Source organism: Athene noctua, chromosome 1, assembly GCF_965140245.1.
Source record: "Athene noctua chromosome 1, bAthNoc1.hap1.1, whole genome shotgun sequence".
NCBI lineage: Eukaryota > Metazoa > Chordata > Aves > Strigiformes > Strigidae > Athene > Athene noctua.
Genome location: NC_134037.1, coordinates 136734004 through 136746164, shown reverse-complemented (window position 1 = coordinate 136746164; position 12161 = coordinate 136734004). Strand labels below are relative to the sequence as shown.

General features: G+C 46.1%; 1 protein-coding gene across 1 annotated transcript in view; it reads left to right on the top strand.

Annotated features, from left to right (window-relative positions):
* The window catches only part of GAP43 (growth associated protein 43), a 60245-nt gene extending 52706 nt beyond the window's left edge, over positions 1-7539 (top strand). The window contains exon 3 of the mRNA XM_074897462.1: positions 2836-7539. Within this exon, the coding sequence (XP_074753563.1) occupies positions 2836-2924 (89 nt within the window). The 3' untranslated portion in view covers positions 2925-7539. The remainder of the gene's footprint in view (positions 1-2835) is intronic.
* The last annotated feature ends 4622 nt before the right edge of the window (positions 7540-12161 follow it).

Here is a 12161-nt window from a genome sequence, read left to right as displayed (position 1 = left end):
TGAGCTGCCCCATGTCACCGAGGTTGCCAGCTCCTCCACTTCGAGTGCAGCCAAATTTGCTGCCCATCTCGCTAGGAACAGTTGTCAAGAGCCTACTGCTGTAGGAGCTGGACCCCACTTACAGCTGCTGATGTAAGAAGGGCATCTGTGCAACTTAGTGGTTTGTAGGTCGTGGCTCTCAGTATGACAGCAGGTCTGCAGCACTTCCCACTGTCTATCCTTGTGCTTGCTGCATTATGGCCCCTTCTCTGTTGTGCTGTCCTGAGGAGGCTGTGGGGACTGCCAGCTAGGAAGACACAGAAAGTTTTAAACATAATCCAATATAGTGTCAGGTCTTGTGTTCCTGAAGCTGCATTGCCTGCCTATCCTTTGTTACTCTTTCATTCATCTTGCATTTATGTGCAGGAAAAGACCAGAAATACTGTCTTAATAGGATCTATCAGAGCCTTGTAGCAAAGCATGCTTTGCTGCTGGCTAACAATGGTTTTCTGGCTCAAATTTAGGGGTAGATGGTTGTGCATTGGGATTCTACTCTTGGCTCCATAATTCAATGTGTCTCCTGCCATGAATGCCTTGGAGAAGAGCAGGATTAAAAGAAGTCCCCTCCCTTCCCCGTGGAGTGTGATCAAGTCATTCAGGAAAATTAACAAAACTAGGACAAGTTGGCCTGCTTCGTCTTGCAATGATACCTGCATCCTATTTTAATCAGTAGCCTGGTTTGTCTTTGGTTTATGTTGTAACTGTACCATATATGGAAGGAGTCCTTAAGTAGCATTCTCTTTAGCTGTTCAGTCTCAAGGAAGGAAAGTTTACAGATGTTTTTGCTGACAGGGGGTTTGCAGGTACAGGGACTCAGGCCATGGGGATGTTCCCACAGAATTTTTTCCTTTTGGAAAATCAACAGGTGAGTTTACTAAGACAAAAAATATTTGAAAGTCCAGAAGCAGAGCCTTTAATGAAGATGATTCAGGATGGGAAATTACACACATCTTAAAGGTGATCCATATGGAAACGGTGCTTAGGGACATACTTAAAAGCCAGGCTAAAGAGCTGAGGAGGAGAGGGAAGCAGGAATGCAGCACCTACTGCCAGTGTTGGAAGCAAATACAAGTCTGCCATCTGATGGCATCAAATGGACCAGGCCAAAATGCACAAACGGTGTCAGTAAGAAACGATTCACATCCCAATTAAAATTCTCACTAGTGCTAAACATGGGTGTGAGGGTGCTAATCCTCACAAACTAAACATTGTCGCATGAACATCCGTATTTTGTTAAGCTGACAGCATGGGCCATGGTGTGATTTTTGAATATGCCAACAACCTGCTTTGCCCCAGCCGGCTCCCAGACACAGCCACCCTGTTCTAAGAGAGTTTTGCTATATGGACATGAGCTGCGTGGTGCCAGCTGGCCTCGGGGCCAGAAAGCAGTCCCTGGCTCATTTTGTTTGCTGGTGTAACCTAATCTGATAGTCCATCAGAGAAGCCAGGAACTGTCCAAGTACCCCACAGTCTCTCTCTGTGGAATGACCACTGGAGATACAGTGATGCTACGGAGGTATGTCGACTTCCAGCATTGAGGTATGTGACATACCAGTCTTGTGGCCTGACCCACACCACCCACCCAACCCTTCAGTGCTTGTTTTTTTCCCCTGTTCTTTATCCCAAGTCTGGAGTGATGTTGCTTGCTTTGTCTCTCCACGGTCTGTGTGTATGTGTGTGTGTGGGAGGGGGCGTCAGTGAGGAATGGGGAGAGATGGCGATGGAGCAGACCAGCCACTAAGACCCTTGTGCATTATTCTACCTTACAGCCCTGCATCACCTTCTCCTGTAAAAAGCAATCCACATGGTCCATAGGCCTTAGCGGGGTTTCTGAAAGTCTTGGGAACATGTTAGTGTACTAACATGTACATCTAAAGATGACAAAAGCTGGTCAGCAGGCACTCAGAGACAATTAATTCCATCCTGCTGCAATGAAAGGAGCCAAGTCTCCGGCTGGATGAACCCAGCAGTAACATCACTCCAGTTTGAGGGATGCTCCTTTCATTTGCTTTGTCCTTCCTGGCTGCCTCTGCCTTCCCCTCCGTTCTGATCCGCTGTCTAGTTCATTGTTGTGGGATTGCTCCTAGAGTTCATTTTAACTTCTCATGTGAATGGTGTGCAGGAATAAGGTGTCTGACTGATTGACAGACAAACCCAGCCTCCAGTTACACTCATTGTGTCCCTCTGGGGCAGCTCTGCCTTCAAAAGGAGAGCCTGGAAGACTGGAGAGATGTGACAACTTCCCGGATGAAAGCTTCTGTTCTTGAAGGCTAGAGACATTTCTCTAAATCCCTGTTCAGTATAAGAGAACTGAGTTACAGGTTATAAATTTTTTCCCTCTAGGCCTTGCAAGCTTCAAGTGCGTGTAGAGTTTTCTCTTCATGACCTCTTTCAGTCTTGGCTGGGAGGATCCATAGCAGTAATTAGGGGGCAACAATTCAACAGTGGTTGGCACAGTCAGGGTGTTTATCTAGCTGGTAAGCCAAGAGCCTAACCAGTGGGGGGAAATGAATGGTAATTGCCTGCCACATCAGCAGTGATCTAGGCAGCTCCTTCCAGTTGCACATCCTTTCTGGTGGGGCTGGAGGTGTTCTGTGAGAGCCACACACTTGCCTGCTGGGCTGAACCCTGGCACATTCTTTCCATGCTGCAGGAATGCCATGAACTTTGAGACCTGGGTCACTTTGGGGAGAGAGAAGCCTGAAGCTGTGCAGTCCATCATGCGACAGCTGTGTGAACATGCAGGATGCTCTAGATCATGGCTGACTAACCCTGAACCATCTCTTTCTCCACTAGATGCTGTAGAAGAAACCAAACCTACTGAAAGTGCCCAGCAGGAAGAGGTGAAAGAAGAAGAGAGCAAGGCGGACCAAGAAAATGCCTGAACATTAAGAAATGACTCCCCATTGCCCCTCCCTCCCTCCCCCTATCCTCTATCCTTCCTTCCCACCCCAATCTCAATCTCCCCCCTTCCTGCTCACATCTGTGAGCCTGTCCGTCCCTCTCCCATTCCCACTTAAACCCTTTTTCTCTCTGTGTGGCAAACATTTAAAGAAAAAAAAAAAAAAGCAGGAAAAATCCCAGTCAAACAGTGTGGCTTAAACATTTCTTTGTTTCTTGGTGTTGTTATGGCGAGTTTTTTGGTAATGATGATCCAATCATTTTGGGAAAATTCTTGCACTGTATCAGAGTTCTTTGACCTGGCGCGTGCGTGTGTCTGTCTGCCCACCGCGAGCGCTCTCTCTCTCTCTCTCTCTCTCTCCTCTCTCTTCTCCAAGTGTGTGTGTGTGCAATGTTACGTTCATCTGAGGAGTCCAGACTTACCGAGTGAGTTAAAACAAAAAGAGGAAAAAAAAAAATTCCTTTTCTTCCTTTTTCAATGTGATGGAATGAACGAAAGAAAAAAAAAAGACCAAACCCAACAGCAAAAAAACAGAATGAAAAAAATAATACTAAACCCCAGTTTGTTTTCAGAAGTAAAACAACAGAAAAAAAAAAATGTGCCAATTAGCGTAATGCTTGGCTCCAGGCTCCTTTTTCAAACTGAACAATAATTATAATAAATGAGAATAATGATCATTAATACCACCGTGTCGCATTTCTATGCTGCCGTACATCCTGCTGGCCTGCAGTCTTTGATGGGCCACTTCTTGCTCGACCCCACTGTGCTCCTCGGCCACCAGTCAGTGACCAACCACTTTCCCTGGCACTGCTGAGGGGATTTTTAAGGGAAGCAGGCTTGGATTTTGAGTGAGGCATTAGCACCGACTAACATAAATAATGAAAAGTAGCAAAATCAGGTTTAGGAAAGAACAAAATAAGCGGCCCTCTACAAGACCTCTAGGCCCTGATTTGGAGAAGTATGGTGACCTTGGAGGGATGAGGCAGCAGAGGGACCAGCTTTGATCCATGATGAAGGTCCAAGCCCTGCCGAGGGATGTGCTATGAGGGGACAAGGTCCTGGGGTCTGAGCTCCCCCTGGCAACAGGGTGATGCTCACCCCATCGGGCTGGAGTTGGAGAAGTTGTCGAGCAGCATAGTGTGGCCCTCCAAAAATTTTCTGTTTGGCAAAATAAATAGGGCCAATGCATTGAATGAATAGGCATGTGGGCAGGACAAGGTCTGGTGGTGTAAGAGCCAGTCAACAGCACTTTGAGAAATACCTCATTCCTGCTCCTTGGAGAAACCAGGGATGGTTCACTCAGCTCTCACAAGGGCCAAGGCTTTTAGCGGTGGTTTATGGCCTTCCCCCGCAGCCAGCTAAAAGTGTGGTGCAGGCTTGGTGCCACGGGCAGAGCACCACCTTATCAACCTCCACTGCTGCTTTTCACGGGGCACGGGATGTTCCCTGGTGCCCGCTAGACCCAGCCTGTCCTGGTGGAGGACTGACAGACATCCAGCCCTGAGCCTGAACAGCCTTTGGGGTCTGCTGTTCTGTTTATGAGCCGTGAGAGTGAACAGTTAACATGTATTTGGTAATAACTGGGCTTTCATAAAAGACCAGTTATTGCTCTTTTCACTGTCATGTGCTTTCCCACCAGCTTGTATATGGTTTCCTGGCCACGCTGGCAATGACAGCCAGCGTACCCTGCAGGATTGTCGTACGATGCTACAGGGCCACAATTAGATTGGCCTTACAGCAATAACACCAAAAAGATGGGTCTGCTGACAGCCCTAACATCCCTTGGTGGCTGATGCTTGGAGTGGCAGCCCCGCGGCCTTCAGAGGGCTGGCTGGCCCTCCCTGTCCTACTCCTTTGTTCTCCTCCATCTCTTTGTTGGAAATAGGGAGAAAAGATGAACGGTGTCTCCTCAGAGATGATCAGTTTGAACGTAGGCCACTCACTGGAGGTGCCATCAAAACGCATTAGGATTCATTTCCATGTGCTTCCTGGTGTTGTGTAGAAATAAGAGAGAGAGAGAGTGGGAGGATTTAAAAAGAAAAGAAAGAGGGAAAGAGAGAGTGGGAGAGAGATTGGACAGAGATTTTTAAAAACAGGGATTAGAGAGAGGAGGGGGGAAAAGATTTTCGAGTGGATAGATGGATGATAGGGAGAGAGAGGGGAGTATAGCTAGAGTAAGAAAGATTAGAGTGAAAAAGATGAGAGAGAGACAGGAAGAAATTAGATAATATGGAGCAATAGATGATTGATAGAGATAGTGAAATGTAGCTAGCTAAAGTAGATTAGACAGACTAAATAGGTAGAAAGATGGGCTGACTGACAGATAGGTATTGTGTCATACTTCATAAACGATATATATGCTAATATTCCCATGTCATGATGGGTGGTAAACCCTGAGACACCTTCCAGCCTGACCTCAACTCAGCAAATGTAGCGCGGACATCAGGCATTGCTTGGACCGTATGTCAGGTCTCACCACCCTGCCTGTTCCCACCGTGGAAGCGGCAGGGGGGTGGATGGTGTTTGGGGAGGGAGAGTGCTCTGACGGACACAGGGGGCCGAGGCGTAGGCAGGAGAGGCGTAGAGTATGTTTGCTGTTTGTAGCACACGTGGTGCCCAGCCCAGCTCGGACGTTGCAGACGCCCCGTGTCTCTAGCACCGAGTCGAGAGAACTGAGGTTCAGCTCTCAGGATTTGTGGGAGAGGTGTTTGGGAGGAGGCAGGAAGGAGAGAGCACAGTTTTTGTTTCGCCTCATCTCCTGTCATGACCATTTACAAGAGTTTTCTTAAGGACTGTCTTGCCTGTTTCTGCAAAGGCTGCGTGGTGTCCCTGCTCTTCTGACTTCAGGCCCCAAACTTTTCATCTTGCCTCCACTTTACTATTACTGTTTTTAACTTTGTAAGGAAAAGAAAACTGCCTCTCATGTCTTCCTGGACATAGGCCTTCCTCCCTCCTCAAAAACCAGAAACATTTTTCTCTCCCCGGAGATGTTTTATCTTTGTATTTCGCATGTTGCCTCCCCCTTGGCTGATGGTTGGGGCATCACGCGTGTTTTGTCACCATTTGTAAGAACATACTTTGCCATGTTGCTTAGAGAACAAGGGGTTGGGTTTTGTGTTTTGTTTTTTTCCCCCCACAAAGAGAACGGGGTATGTGGTTACCAACTGCAAACCTAAATAATTTAAATACTAATTCCTCTCCCTTGGTTCCAGTTTAAAATTACTAGCTGTAACCAAGCACCCCCCTATCTTTCTTATCGTAGCGTGTCCTGATCCTGCCAGAAAGTCAGGGCAAAGAGAGCGTGAGAGAGAGCACACAGACAAACCCTGCCTTGAGCAGGCAGTGGTTTAATGTGCAGTACACAAGATCGTATAGGAAGCTGGGCTGTCTTCAGGGTACAGGAAGAGAGCAGAGAAAACCATTTGGATTTCCTTGAGTTGCCTCTTCAACCAGATTTTCAAAGGCTAAAAGGAAATGGTATAAAGGATGTATCATGGGATGAAAACTGGAAAGAGAACAAGGGTATTTGAGGAACGATTTTTCTAGTAGGTTATCAAGTGAACTGAGAGCAGAACAAGAGGCAGGAGGTCCCAGAAGTAAAGAGTGGAGCGCAGATTATCCAGCAGAGTAGTTGGAGCTTTTCTACTATTCCTGATGCAACAACTGACATGAATTCTCCAGGGATTATATATCTAATCCTATCTCCCTGAAGAGGATATAGCTGTGCCTGGAGGTGTCTGTGGTTGTTACTTTATGTACAGAGAGGGAAGGGCATGTCAGAATGACTCACACTGGGAATATGATGCCTGCCCTCACCTACAGTGCTGTGGAAGTTCAGAGTCCAAGAGGGGTTTTTTCCATGCCTCTGTAGTAAGATATGCTAGTGACCCACATCTATACTGCATGCTCATACCAGCTGTAGGCCAGCTCTTGACATTTCACCTCATAACAGAAGTATAAAAAAAAAAAAAATCTCAACCTAACACCCCCTGTCAGTGGATCATTTGCATTAATTTGGTCTGCTTTGCAACCCTTGGGGCATCCACAGACCGACTGCAATGACAGCATAGAAGAACCCACAACCCTTGCAATAGTTGCATCAGCCAAGAAGCTCCACTGTGAGCCACATTCCAAAGGGAGGGGAAGGGCATCCTGCTGACATCCCTTCAGACCCAGTGTTTTCCAATCCCAAACCCTAACACAGCCCCGTGAGAGGCCTTAGCTGGAAGGAACTCACCTACGGTGACAACATAAACACCCTCGCTTGGGGAACATGTTACTCTAAATGAAAGAAATGGCCATGACTGGAAGCAAGGGGCTTAGAAAGAAAGGAAAGAAGAAAAAAAGAAAGAGGGATTTCCTACCAAACTCCCCACGGGAGTTACTTCTTTTTTTTTTTTTTTTTTTTTTCTGTGGTCTCTAAATGGCAAACTAGCACGTGAGGCTTTTTGTACTGGAGAGCTGGTGTTTGTCCTAGGTGTCATAGGAAGGAAACAGAGTGGCTGTGGTTTGCAGAGGTAGAGGGAAGGGTCTGAATGAATGTTTTTGTGTCCCCTCTTGGCTAAGAAGTCTTCTTGATGGTCACCTGCAGCTTAGCAATGCGGGGGGGGGGGGGGGGGGGGGGAGGATAGTGGTGGGGGTCCTCTTCCAGGCCTGTGCTCAGATTCCCTGCTTTATCCGCATTGCCACATTAGCACTTTCACTGGATATTTAGAGCACCTCAGGACTGGTTCTCCTCTCGCTCACACCGGGGTAACTCAGGAGTCGCTCCACTGGAACCAGTGGTGTTAATCTGGTGTGAAAATAATGCGAGAGGAGGATTCAACTCCTCGGGGGGGGGATTTTCCAGGTCCCCGAGGGGGAAAAAAAAATCAATGGGAGTTACATGTCTAACTGCCACTTGTGCCTGTGAAAGTCTGCCCCTTATCTACCCATATGTATATAGGGTACAGTTTTCAGAATAACCTAAGTGACGTGGGCACTTGAGAGCACACATTTCACTGGCTTTCAGAGAGATGCAAGCTCCTAAGGCCCAGATGCTGAAGGATGTCCAGACTCCTCTCTGCAGCGAATTTGGGGTCTCAGGCCTAAAGTTCTCCTGTCATTTTCCAGAATGGAACTGAAGATCATGAGTCATTTAGGTGGTCCTGAAAGCGCTACCCTCTATCCATTTTTCAGGGTGTTGATCTCAGGTCATGTGCGAGCCTGCATTCTTACCTACAATGCTTTATTACTACATTCCTCTGTTGAGCAATACTTGGAAGAAGAGTTGAAGGTTGAGATTTGCAGAACAGGCTAGTGACCCCAGTGGCTCACATCTGGAGTGCCCAACTTGAGAGACACCTCACTGGGGCCCAATCCACAGGTCCCCTGTGTACTCTGAACATCGAGATTCATGTATTACACACCCAGAACCACTGGTCACTTCCAAAAAAAAAAATCCCAGCCTGAGACCTAGACTACTCTCACAAAAGAAAATCCTAGGTGAACCGTTCATCCAATAGCTTGTTTTTTCTGCTCATGCCTGTTCCCAATGAACGAAACACATCCCTGTGCATCACCTAAGCCCTATTTTGTGGAGTTACACTGGCATACAGCTGAAGTAACACAGTAGTAAATCAGGGCCTGAAGAAGGCGGCTACAGCCTAGAGAGTATCAAGAACTGTGAAGTGTCTGGAAGCTAATAAGAGCAGAACTTGACAATTAGAGCGGCCCATTTCCGATGCTCTTGTGTGAGGATCTGGAAAGAGTCTCTCACTCATTGTACTTGTGCATTATGAATGTGTCCATCTGCAGAGATCTAATGTACACATATGTCCTGAATATTGTCCTAAGGTTGCAAGCTTCAAAAATGAGCAGAAAACATTCCCAAGAAGTGAGAATAATACAGATGTCTGTATTTGAAAAATTGGTTCAAATAAAGTCTCTCACTTATAGATATGTGTAGTTGTGTGCAATTATTTGCTTCTGGAATAGAAGTTTCTCCCTTGTATAGGATTTCAGTGCTTTTACGAATAATCTCATTCCATTCTCCCTCGACCTACTCAGTCAAGTCCTTTTACTGTGGTAAGACATACTTTTTACTGGGTAAAAAGCTATGTTAAAATGAAAGGGTGAAGTAAAAGGCCTGACCTGTTCTTACTGTTGTTAAATATCTATTGAGATAGAAGTAAAAGGCCTGATGCAAGGTGTGGTCTCCCTGTGCAAAAGTACTAGGTATTTATCTAATAAACAGACATTGCTGCTGATGCTCTTGACCCAGGAAAGACCAGGCTGAACCCAGGAAAGCTGTGCTTCGGCATCACCTATCTGCAAAATGTACACGGCAAAATGCCGGGCCAGAGATGTTCCAAGTAAAGGAATCTGCCCAGGTGTAGAAATGGTGTTGTGGGTCACCATTCAGTAAAGGACTTGGCCCATGCTTAAAGAAAAATGAGTATAAAATGGAATACTTTTTTTTTAGACCATTAGGCCACCTTGTGCAAATTTATCTAGAGGTATCAAATTTGTCACTGGATTTAAATCTTCAGTAGTTGACTGGGAAACTCCAGAAGTTTTTGAGATAGGAATATATATTTCAGCACCTAAGAAATCTCACCAAGCTATTTCCCTCAGTATCAACTTTGTGCCAAGTGCAATGAAATATGAACAGAGCAGCAATTGCTGCCCAAGCTGTGCTAGGCTGCTGACTTAATGCTGTGCTGTATCTGTCAGCAGCTCAAGAGCAGAGCTGAAATCAAGCATTTTTTTATCACATCTATTCATCCCAGGAAGCTTTGCAACTACTATTTAGAAATCACTTGCAACTCATCTCTGAAACGTAGCAGCTGGTTTAGCAAGGGCCCGGGAAAATTCCTGATGAGGCTCCAAGGAGCTGCCTGGGAAACAGAGCAGACCTCGGCACCTCACATGGGTTCTGGACAAAATGCCAATTTACAAATGAAAATGACACAATTAGATGTCTGTAATCTTGCATGTAATCATCAGTTGCCCCGTGTCTTCTCCAAAAAAGGCGTGGACTCCAGCTTGTGTGCAAACAAATATTTAGCATTCAAAATCAAGTGGTTTCAATTAGCCACATCGCTAGATTGCAGGGCTCAACCCTGGCACACTGGCTTTGCTTCAGTGGGGCAAAACACCTGTAAAGGGGCAGCCAAGGACCTCCCTCCAAGTCAATGGTTGTCTTGGGGTAGCAAGGCTGCCTTGCACTCTTATCTTCTACACACAGAGGAGGCAGGGGATAGGAGGCTAAATGGTTGTCCCATGGCACGTGTGTCAGCTGTAACACTCAGCCCAACATAAATCTCCACCAGAGACTTTCTAACCAGGCACACAAAGCTCGTTGTGTGTGATTTCCAGTGTCACTGGAAATCTTGCCACCATGAGCTGGAAATAAACTTTCTGCCTGAATCGTACAAAACAACCCATGACCCACTGTGGGTGTTCGTCCCCACTACTTCCTCTCTGCCCAGGTGAGCTCCCTTCAGATTGCCACTTCGACAGCCCTTCCCTACCTTCTGTGAGATGTGAGGGATGTGTTTCCCATTCCCACGGTGGTTCCCCAGCTTAGCCCACACTGGGCTGAGCAGGTCCTTCTCTCCTTGGGGAAACCATGAAAGGAGCTTCAGGTTTTCTGGGCTTTTGACAACGCCAACAGCTTCACGGTGGACTTGCCACCTTCATTGCTCTACTGAGGTCACCAGTAAAAGACGAGCATTTCTCATACTATCACTCAAATTTCTAAGTCTGGTCTCCTTTACCCATCAGGCAGCATGAAGCACCCTGTAATAGACATTTACAGTCTCCTAATAAGCTGCGCTTTACCCTGTTTAACCACCATATGTGGAGGTGGCATGCAGTCTGACAGGGGCTGCTGCTCTCTGAAGATGAGCAGAAAAAGCCAGACAAAGGAAATTATGCACTTCTTTGCCTAAGATAACTTTTGTTTATTAAAAATGAAATTATTTTTCTCTGTGTAGGGCCACTTCTGTTTATTAAAAAAGAAATAATTTTCATTTAGCTTGGCATGGAATGGTGAACATGAATAATGAGAAGCAAGAAAGTAAAAGCCCATTTCTCTCAGAGGAGCACCACTGACTCTGTAGCTGAAAGGCAGGATTTGCCAAGAGGTGGTAGCTTCTATGAGACAGACTGCCATAGCTGAAGAAACAGGCTTGGGGTACTTCAGTCTCTGTAAATGCACCAGCCTACAACCCAAACTACAAGCTGGGTACAGGTAGAAAGACACTGCTTCATGCTTAATTTAATTATGGTAGGTGGTTAAGCAAGTTATGAGTAAAATGTAATTAGCACTTAGGGACAATGTGTGGCTGCTAAGCCAAGAGAGAGCTAAGACTCATTATCTGTGGTGGGAGAGAGGAAGGGTGGTAGAGGTCACCACCGGCTGGATAACAAGGAAGGATTAATTGAGGTGAACTGAAAACTGCTGGTGAGGTCTCTACTGAGCCCATGATTATGCTTTTTTTTTCCTTGAGACAGTCACCTTCTGAAGGGTTTTGTGACTATCCTCAGGACCCTGACCCAGGGAGGCAAAAACAGTTTCTGTCATTGTCAGTTTTCCCCCTCTACACTGGTGTTCTGCTGATCGAGGATGCCAACTGAACTCAGACACCAGAGTGAAAAGAGTAGGCTGATTTTACCGTTAATAATCAAAGGATATAACTAAGTAGTACAGAAAATAAGCAGTAAGAAAAATACAGAATAGTACACTTACTTATTACTACATACAGTTAAGTAAGGTGATGCACCTAATCATTACTACACAATGGGGACAATAGCTGTTAAGAAAGATGCATCACCACTTGCGTTCGTTACCAACATCCAAATCTGCAGTTGCTGGGGGCCCCAGCAGCAGTAAGGATTTGGAGAACGTGTCTCAGCAAGTAGCAAGTCCTACACAATGCATCCATCCAAAGGTGCGGCATTCAAAGTTGTGACAAGCGAGTGCAGCCTTATATACCAAAAATCATCAAGCCAGAATAACGTGCACCTTTGTTTTGAGTGGAAACATCTAGTTTCATCTTCCTGTTAGATTCCACCCAAAGCCTGGACAGGGCTTGGGGGGGAGAACCAAGGGAGTTTCTAACAGGGCCAAGGACTTGGATTCTCAGCCTTGAACAAGGTTAAACAAGGGCAGTTGGATACATTCTCACAGCATTTCATCCTCACTATTGATTATATTCTAAGCTACATCTTTCAC